This window comes from Centroberyx affinis, unplaced genomic scaffold, assembly GCF_046629955.1.
Source record: "Centroberyx affinis isolate AG114_WGS23_722 - 3 ecotype Tasmania unplaced genomic scaffold, CSIRO-AGI_Caff_v1 ptg000011l_1, whole genome shotgun sequence".
Lineage (NCBI taxonomy): Eukaryota > Metazoa > Chordata > Actinopteri > Beryciformes > Berycidae > Centroberyx > Centroberyx affinis.
Window position 1 is genome coordinate 80,738 of NW_027278727.1, and position 25,646 is coordinate 106,383.

The 25,646-nt window shown below is 42.1% G+C and overlaps 1 protein-coding gene across 1 annotated transcript in view; it reads left to right on the forward strand.

The window, feature by feature from the left end:
- Window positions 1-25,646, forward strand: part of ccdc102a (coiled-coil domain containing 102A) — a gene marked incomplete at its 3' end in the record, with an annotated part of 49,816 nt that overhangs the window by 16,326 nt on the left and 7,844 nt on the right. The window contains exons 2-3 of the mRNA XM_071534214.1: window positions 20,824-21,304; window positions 22,515-22,928. Of these exons, the coding sequence (XP_071390315.1) occupies window positions 20,942-21,304; window positions 22,515-22,928 (777 nt within the window). The remainder of the gene's footprint in view (window positions 1-20,823; window positions 21,305-22,514; window positions 22,929-25,646) is intronic.

The following is a 25,646-nucleotide window of genomic DNA, read 5'->3' on the forward strand; positions in this document are numbered from 1 at the left end:
CCTTGTTGTGCTGATATACTCTGATGCTGCTTCTGCTTTATTACTCTCCAGGCTCATTTTGGGGATAAAAGTGGTCTTAAATTTAATTTAAATTGGCAGTAAAGAGGTCTTTAAAACGTCTTGAATTTGCCTTGCAGACACCTGTAGTCACCCTGCAGACAGTTGCTTTGCTATGGGAGACCTGGTACGGGTAAATAGCATCTCACGTGATTGACAGCTTGGTCTTAGACCTTGGCAGTGTTGGCTTAACAAACCCAGCCTTTCTGTCAGAGAGTCGGCATGCTAACCATTATTCCTTGGTTACCATGCTGGCAGGGGTTCCTTTTATGCAGGAGAAGCGAGCAGCCATGCTCAGTGGAGACCTAGGCCTAATTATCCAGGAGGAGTAGGAGACATTTTCTGAATTGGTTGTAGACGAGGAGACGGCACACCAGCAGGTACGAGTTTGGCACCAGTGACTAACACACCACAGGTAAGGCAATTTAGCTGCCACTCTTATGCAGAGCGACGTGCATTAGGGCTGTGGAGATAATTACATTTTCTCTCCATTTCTCAAGTAACTGTGATTAACGATTTAATAGTCTTTTTCCCCTCGAGGAGAGCGAGTGACAAACTGAGCGCATGAAATAGCAAATAAATAGGTCACAATATATAAAATAACGTGGTGATCGGTGAAGTTGTATGTGGCTTTGCAGTGAGATCCATGTTGCTTGTTCTGCTTCACTGCAATGATAGTGTAGGAGCATAGGAAAAGAGCATTGGTACACTCAAAAGAGTCTGTGCACACACAATAGAAAGGCCAGACTTTGAACCGCCCTCACAAGCCAAGTAAAGATGCCAATAGAGCGCACGCTACAGCTGATGTCTGCCTCCATAGCAATCTAATAAACTAATGTACAAAGGAAATAAAAAGTAATGCTGTGTAATTTTAACTTTGGACTAAAAGCATTAGAACCAAATCAGTGTCTGTGTTTTTATTCGTAAAATATGACTATATATACAGGGGGGAAATGGAGGCATGGCCATTTCTTGATTACACAACACATATAACAAGCAGTTGTCAAAAGCGCTTGAGTAAGCAAAACGGCAAAAAGAACCAAGCAGTTAAATGATAAACAGCAAGTAAGGTATTAAAAAGATTTTTTCACATTTGCTCACTTGTCTTACATTTCCTCTTATACCTTGCAGTGTTACATAGTATAAAATAATAGCAAATAAATCAGATTCAGGATGGATAAGATTTGCTAAATGTCAAATATGTATACATATACAGAGATTTAGAATCTGAATCTGATCTGAAGTAATGGCATAGTGGGAGACAGAATATAAACCTTTTCTGTCTCTTCCTACTCAGAACTTTTCAACATCTTTGTCTTGTCATCTGTGACATATTTCTGAGAAGCAAATGCACGACTATTAAAATCCACCTGTCTTCAAAGGCTAAAATGCTAGCTGGCTAACTGCGGCTAACGAAAGCTGGTTGCATATTGTCACGTTAGCATATATTTTATTCTTTTTCTGTGTATAATATTTCTGTGTATAGTGCATATTTGCAGTCCAGAAAGATGTACAACAACTCTTAGGCTTTTTCAGAACTGGTACCTGTAGAAATGTACTGGGTGCCAACGTTAGCTTGTTAGCTATCTTTTTATTATTCACAACTGTGTGGCGTAATTACTGGTCTGTCCTGAATCAAGTCACCTTTTTTATGTCATGCAGTTTTGTGACAAAAAACAGAAAGATATGTACATGACAAGACTTGTATCATGTTATATGTTTCATTGAAACTCAAAATAAATGATAACAGACGGAGTTCGAGACGATGGAAAATGAGCCTTTTAAGATGACTGGTAATGGTGACAAGCCTGTGTCATCTAAGGTCAAAGTCATTTAGCTTGTTTGCATTTGCAAATTTCAATATTGAAAGGATTTTTTTTGTGGGGGTGACAGCAGATGTTGTAAATTGACTGCTCATTATTTCTATGGAGCCATGTGTAATAAAAAGTGCACTACCAGACAAAAGTTGTACTGTTTTTCATTATCTTAAATCCATTTTGATCTAAAGGCTTCTGCTTAAATTCTTGACATTAGTTTCTTAGACAAATATAAATAGTGAAGTTGATCCTATGTATGAATTTCTTTCCAAAGCCTTTGCCTTTCCATCAAGGCAAAGGGCAGCTACTTTTAAAGAATCTAAAATATAAGATAGTTTTGATTTGTTTAACACTTTTTGGTCACTGCATAATTCCATTTGTGTTATTTCATAGTTTTGATGTCTTTACTATTATTCTAAAATGTGGAAAATAGTAGAAATAAAGAAAAATGTGTGTGTCCCTACTTTTGACTTGTAATATATGGGTAAAAAAAAAACATGAAATATGGCTTGAAGAGGCAGCAATGGATAAGGCATTTGATTCATGACGAGACTGGTCTCAATTATCAGCATCAGCTGCACCGTTGCACAACTGGGAAAATAGTTCAGGTATGTGTGTGTGTGTGTGTGTGTGTGTGTGTGTGTGTGGAGGGGGGTAATCATAGAGTACAGGAGAGAGTTATGATTGAGATCCTTTTCACTTCAGACAACATCTCCGATCTTTTCCTTTGATAGCGTAATTTTGGTAATTCTGTTTGATTATGCGTTTCACATGCCAGACTCTGTTTACAAGTCTATTTTTCTTCCTGCGAGAAGCTCAACTCTTTTAGTCGGAAAAAATCCTTTTTCTCTGGCTTGGCTTTGATGTTTGGAAATCTCCCGCTGGCCCGGTTTCAAGAACTCTTCGACTTGGAAAGGGAATGGGTTTGATGTAAAAGTTTGGAGCCAAAGCTGAAATGATTAGGCTCGCATTAGAGTCGGAGAATTGTATCGTCAGCCATTTTTGAAATAACGGGACCTCTTCTGCCGGATGCTTTGTTCTCTACATAAAGAGAAATACTTATCCCTACTCTTTGTGGAGGTTTTCCAGCTCGACACAGCAGTGTTATATCTCTGGTAATGGCAGATAAATCTTTGTAACTGCTCTTTTATGTATTTGTGACTTGATTCGGGGATGAATTCAGTGGATTTCTGAGGTCTTTTCAAGGAGTTTAGATCGACTTTTTTAAAATGCATAAATCCAGTTACCTTGTGAAGGACTTACAAATGACTTTGTTGTTGTCCTGACCAGAACTTTGTGAGTCACTTAGCTTGACTTGGGTCCTCGTGACTTACTGAATACCCTTGGGCTAGTACATAATGATTCAATGTAGTCATTTTCTGCTCATATGTCAAGACAGAGACCTTTCCTTTTAGTAATAATGTAATAATGTCGTGGTAAGTATGTTTTCATACCAAGCACAGTTTATCAGTCAGTCTTTGTTGTAAGCCTATTCACATATGCTAAGCATATTTCCATGTTGGTGTTGACAGCTTCAACCTAAGCCAATAGACTAAACTGATCTTGATCCAAAATGTTCAGTGGGAAAGGGGATCTAGCTCTGACAGATTAGGCCTCTGTTGAAAGGCCAACTTGTAACTGTGGCTGTCAGATAAATGTAGCAGACTAAAGGTATGAAGTCTCATAAAATGGAAATCCTCTGGTCAAGGACAGCTACCTCTTACTACATTTAAAAGACATAGCATCTGCCATTTGGTGGACAGTTTGATGGACCGCTACCCCTAGCAGTATTAGTGCCTTGCTGTACCTATTGAGCTATACAGGGAAGGCATCAAACCCCTATCCCTCTGAGTACTATCATTAAACATCAGGTAGTAGAAACTGTAATCAGTTACCTGGACATTGTGACAGAACAGATTGAAATTTGATTGCCATACTGAAATATGCAAATAAGGACTGCAGATCTTTCCAAGTTCCAGGTTGGTAAGACCATGATGGCCCTGTTTTATAGGGGTTATGCTGTGGAGTTAATGTTGGAGTTGCCTGAGTGACATTTACAACAGGCAGGTGGTAAATGTGTTTGAGGTACTAGTCTCTGGCCATTGCTTTGGTCTTGCTACTCCTAAGAAAAACAGGTAGGACCCCCCCCAACCTTGGCAGTGTCAGTGCCTTGCTCTCCCCTTGCTCTTTGAGCTGTACAGGACTGTCAGTACTTTAGTCAATCCACTGCCTCAGCCCAGCAGACCTCAGGGCCATACAGAGAGTTGCATTCCCTTCTCCTTGTATCATATCGTCTGAAGCAACCCAACAGCCGCCAGGCCCGGTGACACAGGGGATGAGGAAGAGGAGGGAAGAGGAGGGAGTATTTGGTCCATTATTTAGAAAGGCTCTCTACACTGCTGAACACTGCTGCTTTGAGATGAAAACCTTCCATCTTCAAGAAATGCATTAAGATAAGGAGTCTTGTTTTCCTTGTGATTCCCATGTAGAGTTCAGATCACAGCATGAGGTTTGAGTATAGGTTTTGTGGACGCCAGGATGTCAACACTTGCCTCAAGTAGTAAAAACATGGAAATCAGACAGTGAAGTTATGACAGAAGGTTTTCACAGCAGCGACGCAGGCTACATGAACACCATGGAGATACTGACATGTGAAGAAAGGCATATCTCCACGCAGAGGTCTGGTAGACGCCACAAAGTGTAACTCATCTATGAAAGAGTAATGAGCACACACACAGACACCAGTGTGTGGACGGTGTTTTGTTCGCTGTGTGGTTGAACCTCTTCGGCTCAGCCAACCCCACAGAGCTACAGAGCTCTCCAGAGCTGGTTCTCATTTAGAGAAAAGAGCACACACACACTGACTCATTGGAACACACACATATGCACATATTTGGATGCACACACACACACACACATGCGTGCACACATTTTTTGGCGAGTTCTAGGGGAAATCCTTTGGAGCTGCATGCTGTATCTCTTTATGGCCACATTCACATAAATCTATGCTGTGAACACACAACCCCTCTGTCGCCTCGTAGACCTTATATTTGATATGTGTGTGTGTGTGTGTGTGTGTGTGTGTGTGTGTGTGTTGGCCGTGACCCGTCTGCTCAGGTCCTGACTGTTGTTCATTTTAACAAGATAAGCAGACCTTTGCATTGACAAATACAATAAATACTAGGTGTCAGTGCAAGAAGGGGGTAGCATGTGTGTGTGTGTGTGTGTGTGTGTGTGTGTGTGTGGGCATAGGGCCAGAACACTGATTCCACCCCAGGGCCAGTCGTGGTGTGATGATTTGTTTGTAATAGTGTATATATGGGAGTTTAAGTTAAACATTAGTCAAAGTGTGGCCTGCATGGCATTGGGTCAGTGAGGACAGATGTTCTGTCAAAGAGTTTATTACCCCATAGACTGACTGACTGACTGGCTGGCTGTTCATTTTATGGGCCCTACGATGACAGAGGGCGGGGTCGGGATGGAGCTAAGGCAAGCAAGGGGGAGAGAGAGGCAAACAGAGCGACAGAAGGACGATGAAAGAGAAAAAGGCAGAGCTGAGAAGTAAGAAAGGGATATGAAAGGAGATGAAAACAAAGCAAAAATAAAGTTGGACCGCCAGTGACGCCTGTGCTTTAGAATTCATCTCCTGTGGCAATAGCTGGAGTCAGCAACAAGTCTGTGGAGGGTAAGAGATGAGCACATTGAGGTAAGAATTAGGGTGAAACTAGCCGTGAATAATTGAGACCTAGTATCGTTCAACAGTTTATGTTTTCAATCTGTCATTGAATCTGGATAAGGCTTCGAAAGCAGTACAAGTTCTCTTTGAAATGTGGGAAAATGATGCCAGGGTTCAACCCCTAATCTAGTCAAATTTGTTTTGGTGGCTTTATGGAGCTAAATTTAGTCAAACTCTTGACTTAACTGTAGCAACCCAATTACATCATCCCACACAGATTTTTAGGAAAAACTCTTTCCATCCTCAACTTTCACTTCAGAGGGAAAAAACCCCAAGCTCCATTTGTAATTTTCAGATGAGTGATGTTCTCAAATCTCACCGTGTAAGGATGGTAAGATGCAGAGGTATGTACATTTCTAGTTCAAGACAAGTGCTTTGTACCATCAGGTGCTGTGTACCATTCACTCATAACATATGGTGATTGGTAATAGAATCAAACTGATTTAAGTTATATGAAGATAGGGGTCTTTTAAGGAAAAACATAAATGCTTTTCTGGTTGCCTTGTGATGATCACTGACTGGAGGTCATAGGTTACCCACCTTTATATTTACCATTGCATCACTGATCTATAAGAGAACTTGTAGTGTCTTTCCACTGTGGGTTGGTGCTGGATATGACCAAGGTAAAGACTCATTGTACTCATTGACTGCCATGGTCTCCCTGGGTCGTTGCAGCAGCAGAGAATAGGATAAAGTGTTAAGGATAAGACCAATAGAGCATACTTAAGATGATACAAGTAATTAGAGCAGTCGAACATATTGAGAATAATACAGCAAATAAGTAAACAAGGGTCTTGGTAGAAACAGATGTGTAAATGAGCATGTTTAGATATTGGGCTCGCTTCAGATTGCATAAAGTAAGGTGGGTCTTTTCTGGAGTGAGATCCACATGTCGGAGCTGTTCACTTTTGGCCCATTGGATGTGCGCACTGAGGATTTTGGGCGTTCCTTGACTTCATTCACAACCTTGGCTTCTTTCTCCTTCCCATCGGTATAGCGGAACATCAGGCCATGCACTTTTGTCCTTTTCAAGTCTTTCTGCTGAAGCTTTGCCTTTTAAATACAGCGCGTCTTTAATTCAGTTTTGTTTCGGACGAGGGAGCCCGAAGATTGAATTAGCAACATGCCCTTTGGACATTTATTGGATTAAAACATTAGAAAACGTATTATATGAAGTCTTTGCGTCATGTGTCTGCGTTTGTGCGTCTGTTGTTTGTCATTAAGAAATAGTGCAAGAAACAGTGTATGAGAGCATGGCGTGGCTGTTGATATTAGGTCTGTATTGCTGTGGCTGTGGTCGCTCTATGAAGCCCGTCTCTTGCTCTTTTACTCCCGTCACAGAGGCGAAAACGCCGTGACCGGCCTCGGCTCAGCCAAACGTATACCGTAGCCCCATCCATCAGCTTAACGATAGGCTGATCGATAGGGAACGGTGCCTTGATTACCCACCCGGAGACATCAGTCACTGTGCTGGTTGGAGATGGGGAAGGAGGAGAGGGAGGGAGAAAGAGAGGGAGAGAGGAGGAGAGGGAGACGGTGTATCCATGTTAAATAAAGTGTTATGTTTCATTTAGTGCTGAGTTGTTGTTGTTGTTTTTGTGCTGTGGTGTCATTGCAGCTTATGTTTCAGCATGGATGCAGCGAAATATAATAGCCTAATATTCCATTCATAATCTGAATAATAGCCCACTCACACTGAAAATGTCTCATGTGACCAACAAACTGAAGAGACTAGCCCATTCCCGATGATATTTTATTCGATAATCCGTTCATAGGAGTATATTAGCTATTAATAGCCATATAAATGCTTAAACTGACTATTTTCTTTTGTTGGAATACATGATATTATTTCTGCGCATGTTTGTACACAAGTGACATCAACGAGTTTCCAAGAATGTCTAAAACACAGCGGCTGACAAATCACATATAACTTTCTTGTTGGAAACTTTGAAAGATTTAAGAATCGTTTATGGGCTTGCTGGTTGAAAGGCTCGAAACAGCAACTAGGGTTACATACATAGGTCTACTACATGAGTAGCTGAATAATGTGTTGTAATGATGGCAGGAGGAGGAAGTGTACATGATGGAGCTGCTGAATCTAGAAAGCTTCAAGGCTGCTTTGGGTGATTAGCACCTTTCTTTCAGTGGATTTCCACTTCTCTCTCGCACTCTGTCTGTCCCTCTGGCCTTCTAATTACCCTCTCTCACACACACACACACACACACACACACACACACACACACACATGCGTTAGAATACCATTACTCTTTCCACACCCACACAAGCCACACCAAAATACACCAGGCCAGCGGTCAGTTTTATGGACCACATGTCCTCTGTTATTTCCTGCGGTGTTTTGTACAGAACAGAACAGAAAGCAGCCACAGTTTGACATGGTTACAGCCAGTTCACATAGAGCAGAGTGTCTGTTGAGCAGTTAAGATACACCCATACTCAAACTGGTGTTGGAAAGTTTCCCCACTACTAAAATCTTACATGAGTGATGTTTAACATGTCAGAAATCAGTATATAGTGACTGTTCATTTTTGTTCAGTAACCCCAAACTAATGGCTTAAGTCTATACTGTGTACTAAAACTATACTACACTGCAAACATACGTACACTGCAAGAATATCTTAACTAATTTAGTCCACTATTGAGTCTCAAAATCATATTTTTTCATAAGATAAGTGAAAAAATCAATGTGGTTAGATACTTGGTTCCAATGCAAATCACCTTGTTTCTATTTCTTGAAAATTGTGAAAACTGCATTGGACAATAAGAAAAATAATATTTTCAGACTGAAAATGAGACTAAATGACTTGTTAAGAGGGAGATGTTTGACATTTTAATGGCTTGGATCTCTGGACTTGGCCTCAAGCACTGAAGTGAAAGAATTGGTAACGGCACTGAAAAGGTGGCATTTGTGCAAAAAGCAGTGGAGATGGGAGATTTACCAATATTTTGTTCCTTCTTGCTAATTCTTAGTTCAGTGTAGGGTGTAGAGAGCAGCACAACTAGGACACACAGACACACACACACACACACACACACACACACACACACACACACACACACACATCGCCAGAGAATTGTTCTAATAGGGTGGTGGGCGATCCAGTACAAGTTCCCACAGGCTAACTATGAGTCAGACTCTGTTTGACACATTCCTACATGGTGGATGTGCATGAATCTACCATTGCTCACCCCTGCCTCCTATACACACTCTCTCTTCCACACACACACACACACACACCATACACACATACACATAAATATGCAAACATACTCTCCCTTTCACTGTCTTCCATTCTTCATCTGTTGCTCCCTGGTTGAGGAGCTGACTGTAAATCTGATGTGGTGTGTGTGTGTGTGTGTGTGTGTGCGTGCTTGACAGGGCAGGAGGCAGGCAGATTCTTGGCAAATAACTCCAGTGTGTGTGTGTGCGTGTGTGTGTGTTTATGACCCTGTCAATAGAACCTCTCCTCTACCATCTGCTGCCTTTTGATGCCCGCCCTCTCTCTCTCTCTCTCACACACACACACACACACACACACACACACACACACACACACACACACACACACAGTTTCTCTGTTAGAGGATGGATAACGATACCCCTTCTCTCTCTCAAATCAGGTCAGTTCAATTCAGAGAACTTTAACACTTGAGATAAGACTTACTGAAATCATTAAAACAAAAGACAGAAATAGTAGCCTAAACGCATAAAATACATTAATTTACCTAAGACTGAAATACTTATATTTTTGTTTTCTCAGTTCAATTCAATGACTTTATCAGTTTGACTGTCCACCAGAAACAGTCATGCCAAAGCAGTTTACAGAATGTAAAGTTTCAACCAACCAAAACCAGAAATAACAGTTTATACATATTCAAACCATATTGAGATGATGAATTATTTGGTTTGGAAATGTTCTATACAATAGTACATAATCACCAATATCTATAATAACATATGTTCTATAGCATATGTCTCTCTCTGGCAGGGCAGTGTGTCCTATCATGTCCTTGTAACAGAGCCAGATGTGGATACTGTCAGCAGTGTGTGTGTGTGTGTGTGTGTGTGTGTGTGTGTGTGCTGTCACTGTACACCTCGTCAACATAGATCAGTTTAGCGTGAATTTACCTCACTAAAGCCAGCTGATTGTCTTGTATGTCCGCTCTATTCTGCACTATCTCTAGGCTTCCAGTGTATCACTGTTCTGACTTGGAAATGAATAATGCATAAGTGCATAGTAAGAGGATAGGGATGTGTGTGTGTGTGTGTGTGTGTGTGTGTGTGTGTGTGCACGCTTTATGTCCTTACTGGCCTTTGAACTACATGTACTCAATTTTGGAACTATTTTTCATTATTATTGAGTAGATATTATAATACGCTATTGTATAGCACATGTTTTCAAAGCACCTAATCATCACATTATGATTTGAATCTATAAACTTTTGTGTTGTTGACACGGCCGGATGAAGACCTAGATTTTTAGGGTGTGTACCATTTGTGGCTATCAAGTGCAGGGAAGTCTTAGGAAAAACATCCATGGCAGAAAGCGGTAAGAAAGGAAAAAACAGCCAAGCTAAACGTGTGGCAGACAAAGCCACACAAAGATTGGCTGTGTTCTCCGTCTTTTCCTTCAACGCCTGTGGTGGCTTTACGGATGCCGGTTTACCTCAGCCTCAAGGTAGACAGCTCATCAAGATGAGTGACAAGTGTTGAGAGAGAAGAGGGTGGGACTTGCAATACATTTCCTGCCTTAAGGCCAGAAGTTTCATATTGTAGCTTTAATTTCACTTTGACAAAAGACGCCTGCATGCACTTTTTTTCATCCTCCCCATACAAGAATGCCTTTCAGCTACAGTGGCATCCTTTTCCACATCTACTGTTGTTTGTTGGTCTTTGAAAACTGACATTTCATTTACTGCGTTTAATGCGGATGCTGCATCGCCCTTCACCGAGTGTGACTGGGGAGCCAAAGTCACGTCCGGAATAGCAACATGCCATCAGCCAGGTTTGAGCTGACTGAACTCCTGGCCTGTGGCCCTCTGAGCAGCATTAGACTGGCATTATGCTGATCACGGCTGCTCTTAGTTACACCACTGATTGGATGCTCTTTAAACATTCATGATTCCTCCCCAGGCTGCCTGCCTCTCTACCTGACTGGCAGTTCTGCCTGTTCTGTAGCAGGATATTTAGGCTGATTATAGGCACGATTTGGTAATAATGATGATGATGATGTTGGCGCTAGTTTGTTGCGGTCGTGCAGTCGATCTTGTGCTGTGCGTTCAGGACTTTAATCTCTTGCCTCCTGATACAGTCGGGATTATCATTATTATTTTACATGTTTGATTTTGATGTCCCTCCACCATGGTACATGGTATGTGGGACATTATGTTGTCATGGTGACGTCTGCCTGTCTGTCTATGTGTCTGTCTGTCTGTCTTCCGAACACAATAACTCAAGAACAATACATGATAGAAACCACAGGTTCCCCCTATAGAGATCTGATTAGATTTTAGAGCCCCTTGCTGCATTTGCATAGTAATGAGGAAAAACTGATTTTCTTGAAACGACTGCAGCTTCTTAATGCTTTAAGATATGGAGTTTATATTAATACCACCCATGTGTTATGTGAAGGCAACATAGAAGTATTTCATGGTGATTATAGTGGGACATTAGGCAGCTCAAGTGCTTTTTGGTCACAGTCGAATCTGGACAAGTATTGACGTTCTCCTGTAGTGTGAGCTGGTCAACCGGTCAAACACACACACAAACACACACCCCTACCCATGTTAGCTGGGGTCAGGCCAAGGTGTCCTGTGGCGACACAACCAGAGATCTGTCAGACATACACATTCATACACATATTGACCTTTTGGATCATTATGAACGCTACCATGAGTGTGTGTGTGTGTGTGTGTGTGTGGGGGGTTTTGTGGTAGTGTTTGTGCACACCAGGGAGAATTGATGTAAGTGGCTGTGATGGCGAAGATAAACAATTACACATGACAGACAGAAAGAAAAAAAAAAAAGGCTAGCCAGAGACAAGACAAGCCACTTTGTTTGCGACCGCTCCAAGAAAAAAAAGCAGATTCTATTTCCACCACGACACATTTCATCTTTGTTTATCGTCATTTTCCTTCTTCACAGCAGTCTGTTCCCACGGTTTCTGTTCTCATACTAGCTTGACTAGAGCTTGACATTTATATTTTGAGCCCAGGAGACCTGCGTTGTACCTTAATTTCTCACTTCAAAAAATACACTGACTTTTTGGGAAATGCCGTTCTTGAAGATTTGTAGCTGTTTCACCTCTGTGACAATAGTATCTAGTGCACTACAGTGTATATACAAAGGATTTTGAAAGCAAAGAATAGGATATACTGTAGATTGCAATGTAACAAATAGAAACTACTGAAGATTCAAGATACATTATGCTAATACAGAGTTCCTATTGGCTAGAAATAATTCTTGGTGTTTACCATTGATTTACAGATGGTTGCAGTTTACAGTTTCACCAATTTACAGTTCAGTGCAATGTTTCCCACAGTCTGTATTGTTTTGGACATTTCAATTAGCAAGCCCAGTATCCCTAATTTATTTCGGTCATTAAAGTCTCTCCCCTAGTGTAAGCTAATCAGGCTAGCATTAGCTAACTTGGCACTGCAACATTAGCTGACTATTATTTTTATGAAGCAAGCACAACATGCAGCCGATTACAAAGAGGTCACCTCCTCAACATATTGTGTAAGTTTGTATTGGTACACACAGTGTGACTTGAAGGAGTGTCGACTATCTGACCAATACCATGGACTGCGTCAGAGGTGCCAGAATGTTCTTCATTGTAGTTCATCAACATGTTTTCAGTGCTAAACAGAATTAAAGCATGTTTTCTTTTAACGCTACATTTACCAGAAATACCAAGTTTGAATTCCAGCTTTGTGCAGCAGACAGCAAATCAAATAAATCTTAAACAAAAATGTACTTGTGCGGCTGTTAATTTACCTGGGCAGGCTGCTCAAATATTAACATATGGGTAAACCTGATCTATACGGAAATGTTTCTCAAAATATGTACAGACATACAGTATGCACACAAATATGTAGAGATCATGTGTAGTGCAGTGCGACCAGGCTTGGTTGCCAGGTTGTGTAGTTGGATGGCATTCGGCACAAATGAGCGCTTGAAGCCCTCCTTGGTTCACCTCATGGGGATGAGTCGGAGGGCAAAGGCTTAATGGCTGCAGCAGCTTGTCATAGAGAACGCGGGAAGCATTGTCCTAGATGGAGTTCAGGGATTGGGGTCGGCTGCATGTGGAGGGAGTGGGTGGGCGGAGGCTCGTGAGTCCATATTAAGCCAGCCTGCTAAATTGGGGGGTTGGGGGTAGCATGCATGAGGTCCCTGTGTCAGATCTCTTGAAGAATAGGCAAACTCAATAAATGCTGGACACATAGAGGTGAATCTGTTTCCAATTTTGTTTATCAAAGAGCTTGTTTTCTAGAAACGAGTATTCCTTCAGTTGCTTGGGTTTAGGTTGGGCTAGTATTCAAATGTGAATAATTTATCGTGACCAAGTTATTAGCCTATTTGAGCTTTAGTTGGGTTCTGGCTCGTAAAAAGCTACACTCAGGTTTGCTTTGGACAGAGATTTTTGGAGTTTCAGTCTGGGTAGGACTCAAATTTTCGGGAACCTGTGAAGCTGTGAGCACTAATAAGACTGTCCACTAATATCAAGCCTGAGTAGTTTCTGCTCCAGATGATAACCTGACTCTCTTTGCGAGTCCAACACACCACAATATAAAGTCAGTCACACCGCAGTAAGCTAATGGTTCGAGAGATGGTCCTTCAACTAGAAGACCTGGGTTCACCCTGCTGAAGTGTCCTCAAGCAAGACGCTGAATCCCTACCAGCTCCAGAACCTGACCTCTGACCTCCCTGGGGAGAGGGAGAGGGGCAAGAGAAAAGAGAGTTTCCCTATGGGATCAATATGTGTCACATTACCATTACCCTGCATCTAGTTAGCTCAAACATTGGACATATTGGACATATTACCAATGTTGAGTTCCAAGTCAAACATCTACCACTTGGCAACTTGTTTCTCCTTGTTTCCATGAGTGATATCAAGGCCTCTTGCTAAGGGAATTTGGTTTTTAACATTGTCATAACATACAATAAAACTGTCAAAATATCCTCTTATGGACACCAGGGCAGTATCAACTGTGTAACCGATATAGCTGAGTTGTGTGAATGTTGAGCAGTGCATTGCTGGAAGAAGAACAAACCTAAACAAGGAGCGTTTCAAGAAACTCAGAGGAGAGGACGCAGCGTGTGTTTACCATTTCATGTCTACGATTTGATACAGAATGCTTACACTCCAAGTCCACTCCAAGATTGCATTTGCGTCTGACTGTATACACTTCACAAGATAATTTCTGGTGTTATTCTGTCTGTATGAGCTGTAAAAGCAGAAGGGATATCATCCAACGTGTTGTCAAAACAAGTTTCACAAAGCGATTGAAAGATAGCCTTAGAGAAGGAGAGAGAACTTTGTCGGGGTATAATCTTTTGTAAATAAATCCGCCAAATCTTGATCTCTGATTTACACTATCGTTCAATCTTAAGTCCTCATAAACTGCCAGTTTCTCAAATCCTTCTTGTCTCGTCGCGAATCTAGATTTCTCAAAAGGAAGCATAATCCGGTTCAAAGTGAAGTGTTGACATTGTAGTCTGTCTGTTCCTAGATAACACACACTCACACAGACGGAGCTGCTTTGAGAGGAAGTCTGCCCGGAGAGTGCCGTTTTTATTTCTAGAAGTGTTTAATTTTGGGTAGGCCATCCGTGACACCGCCGTCTTGGACCCGATTGTGCCGAAAGGCAAAAAACATCAGCTTTTCATTTTTCTCTCATTTTCTCTGCTGCGGTGAACTCTGCCCATCCTTCCTTACGCCTCCCATCTCTTTGACTCGCTTCCCTTTCTCTCCCATGCTTTGACCCAGATTTGGGATTTGCTTGAATAGGCTGTTTGTATGCGTTAGTCTATGTGTGTGTGTGTGTGTGTGTGGCTGCCAGCTACTGTCCCTGTCTGCGACTGGGAGATGAACTGGAGAAGTTGGAACTGTCACACCAGCGTGGGATTTTGGCTTTTCGGATGGATATTGAAATGCAGGGTTTTGGTGGTAGAGAGGAAAAACCCTTGAGTAGCTTTCCGCCCTGGTTTTCATTTCTTTACCTTGTGCTTCTCTGTCATATGCTCTCAATTTAGGAACACAGCAATATTTGTTCAACCTCTTGCCAGTGTGCTGTCTCTCTGACCATTGATCTCCTATTGGTTGGTGCTAGGGTGCAACCAATATGGTTTTTTGAAGGCCGATATATTTTTTAATTGACGCTGCCGATAGCTGATATTGTGGAGATATTCAATATTTTTAAATTTGGCTGCTTTCATGCCAAAAAAATCCCAAAAATTTCAAATATACCAAGGATAAGCATCTTATTCTGACTGGCTGATAGCTGATATTTAATAAAACATCAGTAATGGTAACCCAATATATGGGTCTCTAGATGAACCCTAGATGGTGATCTAGAGAACTCTAGATGGTACTATTGGTTTCTGGTGATCTTGGTGATCCAGGAATCAAAGCCTTTTCCTCTGTTGTTCTCACTGGAAGCCGCTCTGGATAAAGCTGTCAGCTAAATGACTAATGAACCTCTCCTGACCCTCTCTAAGCACCAGCTTTTACCTTAAATTAACATGAAATGAACCCCTGCTTCTCTGATACAGTAGTTGTCGGTGACATTGTGAACTCGGATAATGACCACTCAGGTCATCGGAGTATTAGATTTGTCCTCTGTCTTTATTAGCGTTCTCCTCTCTGCTCCACTACTCCCCTCTTAGATTAGATTAGATTACATTTGATGAAACTTTAATGATTCCCGCGGAGGAATTGGGTCGCTGCGGCAGCAAAGAGAAGGATGTAGATACGAATGGAACAGCCACAGGAGTATCGACTTTTATTAAAAACTGGATATCAGCCAGCCGGTATCGTCCACCTCTGATATGATGCAGGTTCCTCCGTGACTGAGCTGAAACATTAGCCCAATCCTAATTTTAATGTGGCCTCTTGATCAGGTTCCACACAAGTATGCATGAATATGATTTTGATCAGTATTTTTATATCAGATGTCTAACCAGAGGAATCATTCCAGTGTGGTGTGGAAGGATTTTACTCAGCAGTCTGTAAAACCTGAAACCTGCCTCACCCTGCCTTAAGGAGCTGCTAACACACCTAACACAATTTCATTAGTCTGGTTTTCAGTGGAGAGTTTTAGAGTCCCATGATGGTCTAAATGTGGTTTCAGTGGTTTTTCCACCCTGAAAAGAAAAAATTTTCATCTTTAGAATACTTAAAATTTTTGGATTCTTTAGGCATGAAAGCGGTCAAATGAAAAATGTTGAATATTAGCACAGTATCGGCTATCGGCAGCTTCAATTAAAAAATATCAGTATTGGCCCATATTAGAACCCTAGTCTCCCTCCTCTCCCTGCTCTGTTTCTGCCTACCTTCCCGTCTGATTCTGATGAGGTTTTAGGTTACACTCTTAAGTGGAACCATGCAGAGTCTTGCTTTCCCTGAACTCCCTCTGTGTCATTCCCTCTCTCTGTCTCGTGAGGCAAATACACTTGGAATCGTTTAAGAATAAAATCAAATTAAGGCTAAAAATCCTGATTCGGAACTATGCCCCATTTATTCAGCCCCTTTCTCCAAGGCATGTAGCTTATGACTCCGTAATGCCCCATTGTGTTGTACTCTCTGCTCTCTCACCTGTCAAACTAAATCAGAAGGTGTATGTGTGTGAGGGTGAGTGCCAATAAGAGCTTATAAGGTGATCTACTGTATATACTGTATATATAGAAACAACAAAGAAACACAGTATTTCTAGAGTAGCATTAATTTCATCTGCTTTCATAGACCATGTTTTCATGCTGCTTTAGTAGACCATATTTCATGCCTCTTATATGAAGCCCCTACTAATTACTGAAATGTATGCAATGATTATATGATTAAGGATTACACTGGCTTAAAATAGCGGAGAAACTCAATTTCACATATAAACAGGTAGGATTGTGCCCAGTCCCATGGCAGATAGATAGAAACAGAGAGGAAGGATGTGACTGGAAACAAAGCAGACACCATACAAGGAGATTGAAGCTGAACATTTCCCGTATTCTGACAATGAATATGACATTGTTGTCTTATCCTCTACCACATGTTTTGTTGTCATTTTTGAGAAACAAATGCATGAATATTAAAATCCATTCACCTTAAACCGCTATAATGCTAGCTGGCTAGCTATACGGCTAACGAAAGCTGGTCGCATATTTTGACATAAGCACATATTGTATTCTTTTTCTATGTATGTTTAATTCGTTTTATATATTTGCAGTCCTAAAATGTGGCATTTTCAGAATTTTGAAAGCTACTGTTAGCTTGTTAGCTATCGTTTTTCTTTTCTACATCACAATGCAACATTAATCCCTGGCCTGTTAGCATTAAGTTGCTCTTTTTATGGTGCTGCAGTTGTCTGACAACAGAAACAAAAAGATGTGTCAGTTACAATGCTTCTATAATATACAGTATGTTTCATTGAAACTCAAAATAACTCCTTCAGTGCCCTTACTTGCGGGATGGAACTCTGCTCTTTTTCAATTTATCTACTGAGGAATGTGTGAAGAGGACTGTGGAAAGTGAAAAATCACAGCAAAAAAGTGTGACGATTCATAGTTAACGTTATATTTTCACAATAATAACTTTTAATTCCTTGTGTAAAGTAGATTACTGCCCACTGAAGAATGACATGATTTGTAGAAATTGATGTTTTTCCACTCCATGACATAGTTTAATAGTGAATCGTCTCACCCTGACTGACCGAGCTGAAATTAAACATCTGAATTTGGATGCCCATAGCACTGCAGCAATAGCTACAAAACGTAGTAAAGTGAATTTCGGTGGCTTTCCCTGCACTACATCCCCAGCTGCTAACGCAGAACCTGCTTCATTTCCTCTCCCTTTCTTCTCTCTTTCCCTCTGAGCTGTTCCCACAGTTCCAGGGCCTCTCTGGAACTTCCCCTGCATCCTCTGGAGGGAAGAGGGGAGGCGGGAGGATAGGAAGGAGCAGAGCTTTTCTTGGCTCTGAAAATCTGAGCCCGACTCAGCCGGAGCCTGAAAAACTAAAAGGCCTGATAAGTTGCCAATGATGGTATTTTTCAGCGCTGCTTTTGAACCCAAACCCGACCCGAGCAGTTAAGATAAGATGAAAGCTTCATGATCCCTGTGGAGAACTTTGGTCCTTACAGCAGCAAAGAGTAATATTAGGATAAAGCAAAGAAAAATAGAATATAAATAAGAATTGCGCATTCCTCACCCGACAGTTACAACACTATAATGGAGTAGTAGTAGAAATATATGAATGAAAATATATGAATTACAGCATGTATGCAGGGTGCAAAAAACAGCAGAACATACTGACACAGTACAAGATGAAAATATATGAAAAATATGAAATGGATAGATATATGCAATATGTAACAAATGAAAAAATATGAGAATATGAAAAAAAGAAAATAATTTACAGCATATATACATGTATATGTATATCAATGAGAAATTTGCCCTTAACCAGTCTAAATTTGGGTCCTGTTATAGTTTGTGCATAAATGATGTTCTAGGAAGGAGGGAAGAGATGAAGCAGGAAGGAAGGGAGGAAAGGAGGCTGGAGACGTATGACAACGGGGGGCAGGGGGGTTTAGATTTCACACCAGTTGGAGGTGCAGTTCATTTTAAAGGCTCCAGGTTGAGGCGCTCCGCTCGCTGCACATTTGTCAACGTGGGAACATTACCAAGACATCGCAGGGAGAGTGCAGGATGTCCAGATAGCCGACACACTGCTTCCAACTGAGAAAACAGTTGCTGCATATCTGCTTACCTCCTCTCATGCTCTGCTGTTGGCCTCTGAAAAAAGCAGACAAGGACTAGAGCAGACATTTACCTCCATAGCTGGGTTTCCATCATAGTATTTTTCTGCGAATTATGATGTATGAAATTAGAAAAGGCGAATGGAAGCAGCATATTTTAGTATAATTTCCTCAATGTTGCACAACAGCTTTTATACTCGCTTGAGGCGGAAAAGAAAGTGATTGAAACGCATTTGTTGAATGAATAATGTTTATCTGTAAAATATCTATCCACCACAACCTCACAGAAATTTCAGACCCCCTGTTGTGTTTTCATAAAGATCAGTCGGTGTATTACAATATTGCCATATTTCTCTGTTTTCATCTTCAGACAGCATGAAATATGGCCAGCATTAGCACACACTAAAGAACAAGAATAACTTGCACAATACTAATCAGTTCTTTCCTGGTGGATGTGTTTACATGTTTATTGACTGAACTTAGCTGATGGCAACACACCTAATTTACAATTTAAATAAAAATTGTACATACAATTCCACAATTGTGTTTAAAAATCACACTATCACACACAATCAAATCAACAATCAAGATACCCAGTCAGCTCTAATTTCTGTCATTCTCCAACTATCACATAAAACAAAGTATCATCAGTAAAGTGCGTTGTATATGGATTAGTTAGGCAGTAGGAATGACTTCTTATGTGGGAGATGATGGTGATCTTTGGTCAGTGTTGTTCTTTTTTTTTGTCTGGAAAAGTACAAATCCTCCTCTGGCTGTTCAGCAGAGGTAGAAACGGAACGATTTCGACCATAATGATCAAAGATAGGGAGATTTTTATTGATGCTGCACAAAATTTAGCCCCGAGTGAGAGAGATAGAGGCAGAGAGAGAGAATCCGGGGTGTGGAAAGAGAGAGAGAGAGAGAGAGAGAGAGAGGGGGGATGAGTGGAGCAAGCGGCATGCTGAGAGAGAGGCAGAGATGACAAAGTGTGAACACGAGAGCATCAGAGGCGGTGTAGTGTACAGTAAGTGTTCCGTTTTCCCACAGCGCTCCTTTCCCACCCCATGCCAGGCTCGCCCGCCGGAATAATTACACTTACCAGTCCAGGGAGAGGCTGTGAACTTGTTATGTTTCCTTTTTCAGATTCATTCCTGTCTGTGTTTATGTTTGTGTTCTGATATCCACGGTTTGAATTTTACATGGATCTGCTCCCCCTTAAGCGGCAGAAACCAATTCAGCCCCAGCCATGTGGAACATCTGTCCAGGCTCTTTATGTATTTATTAGGTTCGGAGACCAGACGAGGGCTTTTCCTCCCCAGCGGCAGCACAGCTTTATGTCTGTGAATGATTACCTTGGACCGTTTTCTGTTCTGTAGTCTTCAGTAATAGTTTTTCCTTTTTTGTGATCAACGTTTTCTTGTTTTGCCCCTCTTTTTTCTTGTTTTGTCTTTTTTTTGATGGTATCTGTATCAATATTCTGTATAGACGACATATCCAACATGCACTATATATGAAGACACTATACATTTAGTATATAAGACATACTGTATATAAGAACAGATACACTTACCATATACAGTACATGCTATAATTACTATGTATGAATGCACCCATACATACATACTGTATATACACATACATACAGTATGTAAACATGTATACATGTGTATACACGCATGCATGCACATACCTATATTAGGGCTGGATGATAATTCAATATTATCGTTTATCGTCTTTCGGTGGGATTATATTGTGATGATATGGTGATTTTGGGATATCGAGACACACAATTCTGCTGTCTGAACTTTTAGCAAAGCAAATTTTATTTAGAAACTCAGACAAAATGAAGTATGGTAGGAATATTATGTGAAAATTTCAGTTTAGTTTGACGTCACACCAAACATTACCATTGGTTCAATATGATGAACATTAATTTGATTATTTAATGTGATTTCGCTTATGTGAGCCATATCGTCATATATATCGATATAAAAAAAAATCCTTATGATTATCGTGATATTGATTTCAACCATATTGTCCAACCTATATCATACCATATATACACATAAACATACTGTAAACACACACACATACAGCACACATACCCCTATTACCCCTATAACACATTAGATACATGACATGGATGGTAGTACAATGTGATTACTATATAAAACAGACTGTATGTGTATGTGAGTAATATTTCCTCCTGTTGTGTTTCTGCCTCCAGGCTGAACAGTGAAGGAAGCGGACGATGCTCTCCTGAATCTCCCCGCTGACGACCCCCTCCCTCCCCCCCCTTCCCTTTCATCCTCCTCACCCTCCTCTTCCTCGCCATCGGCTCCATCATGAACCACACCCCCAGCCCCCACCTGTCCGACGGCGGCAAGTCGGCCAGCGCCAGCCTGCTGTGCGGCCTGGGCCTAGGGCCCGACAGGGGGATCCGTTCCCCGGACAGCCTCACCCACACGCCCAGCCCCACCGGAGGAACGCCCAGCTCCAGCCCCCCGCTGCTGCTGTCCCCCGGGCTGGGAGGCCTGGGCCTGGGGGCGCTGGGGGCGCTGGGTGACGGTGCTGGGGGAGACTGGGAAAGCAGGGAGGAGCTGAGGCTCAGGGAGCTGGAGGAGGCCCGGGCCAGGGCGGCCCAGATGGAGAAGACCATGAGGTGGTGGTCGGACTGCACCGCCAACTGGAGAGAGAAGTGGAGCAAGGTGGGCTTGCCATTTATGTCCGGGAGTGGCATCTGGCATTTTATTACATGAACAGGTTTTACTGCAATTTCCACAGATTTACAGGGACATTTTATTACATTTTGAGAAGTTATGACATTATTTCACAGTTATTACATTATCAGGTGCTGTACAATCTGGGCTTTTCTTGCCAAAACACCCCAATACATAAGTGAACCAGTTAATATATTCCCTAATTTTGGATGTGCTACCTCACTCTTTTTGAGTAGTTTTATTAACAATACAATTAACAACACAAACAGCTCAGACTACTACATAGTCACGGTATACACTCCTGTCTCATAAAGAAGGTGAAAGAGGGAAAAAGTAGGCAGATTATAAGTTTGTACCTATTGCATATACACATATAAATTTGCAGGACAGTCTGAGCAGTGATGGTGTAATTTCCCACCTCAGTCTTTCATTCTGGGCAAAGAGGGGATACTCTGACATCCATTTTAAGCTAATGCTTATTTATAAAGGAAGTTCTGAAACACTGAATTTATTATTGATCCTCCTTGAGATGTTAGATGTTTAATTCAGCAAAACATCTGTGATGGGAAATGCCCACTTGCTATGTTAAATGTTTAATTTAGTAAAGCATCTGTTACGGGAAATGGCTAGCGGCTGTGTGCTGTAAAATCTGTTGTAGAGTGAGGTGAAACGGCTTTTAGAACACAAGAAGTTGCGGCCCTCGGATCTGATTGGCTGAGTCATGTTTGAAGCCGCCGTAAAATACCCAATAAATGCACACCGCTCACTGCATAGCGCTTCAAATAATAATAATTCAAACATTAACACGTCGGTGGAACCGTGGCCAATCCCAGACACACCCGCGGTGTTGATGCGGTTTGGCGTTCCCCGCCTAAAGGCAAGTGGCGTGAAATCATACATATTTGAGAAGCAAAATAGCCTATCAAATTTCATAAATATTTATAGATGCTGAAACATCTAAAGACAATCACTTATGAACTGGAACACAAACAAGAAACAGGAGCAGATAGCATTTAGGAAGAAGAAGTAAGAAGAAATTTAGTTATTACAGGATTTCTGGATATAAAAGTCCAAACAGTTACCTCTTGCTGCCATTAGTGGCTGCTCACGCGTGAAGTTTCCTAGTGCAGCTTTAATTAAATTATATGCTCTATATCTTGTAGTAATCAGTAAGGTCTGTGTCCCCCCCCCCCCCCAGGTCCGTGCGGAGCGTAACCGAGCGCGGGACGAGGTTCGCCAGCTGAGGCAGCGGCTGGACGCCCTCACCAAGGAGCTGACCGGCGTTCGGCGGGAGCGGCAGGAGCTGGCCGCCGAGAACGAGACGCTGCGGCAGGAGGCGCTGCGTCTCCGCGGCGACCACCCGGCTTCTCCTCCTCCTCCTCCTCCCACTCCCCCCGCCGCTTCTTCCGCCTCCTCCCCCGCCCACCCGCCTGCCGCCGCTGCCGCCGCCGCCTCCCCCTCCTCCTCTCCGTCCATGCCTCCCTCCTCTCCCGCCTCCTCCTCCTCCTCCTCTCAGCCGCACGCCGACGGCAAGACGGACCGGGTGGCGGAGGGGCCGCCCGGGTCGCCGGAGCCGGAGCCGGTGAGGGACGTGGACTTGGACAGACAAAAGGTGGGTGGACAATGTAGAGAGTAGATTAGATTCCTTCATTTGATCAGGTAGTCTCAGAGATCTCTTTTTCAAGACGGACCTGACTCATAAAGATGACAGATAATAGACGGTAACATTCAGTCTGCAACACACAGGAACATTCATTATAAAAAGCATTTGCAAACAACATAGAAAATGTCAGATATCATTGCTTTAAAAGGCAAAATTTGGTTGTGTAAGTGTGCACACCCTTTATGATAGGGGATTGTAATTGTTTCGATTTAACTAATCATATTCCAAAGCATGCACAAATGCGAATTTACCTTCACCTGAAATAAACTGTAGTAATTCTAGTTAGACGAAATTAAAACCAGGATTTCACTGAAGGTTTCTTTGTTGCATCATGTGTGCAGACACAAGCTTAAGCAACATGCCTGGATATCTGGAGCTGTTCACAAGGCACTGCTTTCACATATAGACCATTTATGAGATGACATGAAAAATTCTCTTTTCAGACTGGCCACTACGCATTTTAGAAGCGATACAATATGCTTTGAATGGATTTCATGGGTACTTGTGTCAAGAAACTTGCTCAACCCATAAAGTAGGCTACATCTTCAAATAAAAACACCAAAGTGGAAGGTACAAGGTGTTCATATGACACTGAGGAAATAGATAACGTTGGGAATATCAGCCAAGACTTGCAGTTCCTACACAGAGGTAGACATGTTCTGAAACTACTGGGTTAGTCAGGTTTCCCAAAGCAGAACTGGGCTAAAATACTGCTGAATACGGTCTGAAATATTTCATCTGCTCCGGATGTCCTTAATTTGCCAAGCTAAACACTTGCAGCAGTTTCCACTTTAGTCGAACATATTGGCTTCTAGGTGTGCACACCTCTGTAAGAGTCCCACAGCAGTCAGTGTAGAACTCTATCTGCCTGGGGACCCACTGTCACCACCAGCAATAAGGCTCCCTCAGTCCCCATGCTCCCAATATCAGTAATTTAAAGCAGACAATATTACTTCTTGAGTAAAGCTTGACTCAGGGCACAGAATGAAATTGCATTACCCTGTGTCTACTTTGTAATGCTTTCATGTTATAAAGAGGAACTGCAGACCGCCACTCCCTGGTGCAGACAATATTGGAGGCTGACCGTTTATTAACTCCTAGAGGTTTGTTTGCTAAAACGTGAAAATGTGTTTCCAAAGTGAAAATATCACTTCATATGTAGTCAAAAGGCAGCTTGGCTTGCAAGATGAAGTAAATCGAACCCCCTTATCTTATTTTTAAATCACTGACGCTTACCACTTGGCATGCATCTCGCATCCAGACTGGATCTAAATCTGATTTAGCTGGATTACATCCACACCTGACATGAAAATGCATCTGCGGTATACACACTGAAATCAGATTTCTCTTTCCCTCGCCAAACTGCAGATTGACACACACTTCACTTTCTCGCATAATATTTATGTCCTTGACAAGTATGTTACTATCTGAGCTAGCTGATAATCAGGCTGAATGGCCACTCCGTTATTCAGCCTGAGATTGCCTCCTCGTTAGTCGTTTTCTATGTGTTGATTTTCCCTGAACCAATCACTAGTGACACCAGACTCGCTGAATCGGCCAAATCTGAAAAGTGGGCGGGAAACGAGGAGTCTGAAACCAGGCTAGAATGATGTTAATGTGGACAAATGTGTCTCTGACCACCTCCAGGGGTTTTTTTTGGTGATCTTCAGAGCTTCAGTGCATCTTGAATGGATTTACTCCTAGATCTGATGCATGTTCCACTATCAGAGTAGAATCTGATGACCCAGGATGCAGGTTAAAGCGTAACACTGGCCATTTTCGACCTGGCTGGACCCCACTTACCCATCATTTTCCACTATACCGATTCTGACCAAAATCTCATTAAGTGCTTCACTCTAGTTCTATTTACGTCTTGCTTGCCTGGGTGCACAGCTTTCCAATACAGTCCTAATGGGCCAATGGACTCTCCAAAAATCAACCCCAAAAGTACTCAAAACATGTCTTTTTCAACACATGGACACTCACTCTCCATTGACTGTCAGGTCCAGGGTCCCGGTTGAAAATGGTTAGAGTTATGCTTGAATACTAGGTGGAAATGGAGCGACCGTTTGCTCCACTTCTGGCACTAAGGTGAAACAACAATGTGTGCTCCTGTCCTGTGTGACTGCATGGACAATGTGACCTGAGCCTCAGTGAATGTAGGGCAGACAACTCAGTGAGAGGCCCAACAGGACATGGACTTTATCATCTTACTGGAGACACAGCAAGGTGTGTGTGTGTGTGTGTGTGTGTGCATACACCTGGGTATCCACACAGCTAGTTTTTCAGACTAGGTAAGTTCCTTAAATAGAACACCCCCACCACACACACACACACACACACACACACACACACCGTCTGTCCCTGAGGGCACTGGGATGCTGCAGTACTTAGTCTCTATCAGCCTGTTCTATGCAGACCTAGTTAGACAAAATGCATATTCTTGTTCTTCATGGGGGGGGAAAAAAAACGCAACAAAACAGCATACTTGCTTCACTTGGCCTCATTGTGCCTACTGGCACACAAGACATTCGTACAAAGAACGAGGACTTATATAGGACATTGGCATTAAATAGTTTCATGGGAGCCAAATGGTTGTTATATTTCACCATTGTAGCCCTCAGCTACTCTGAAGTGCTTTCTTAGTTGAGAGGTAGGTCTGTGGAG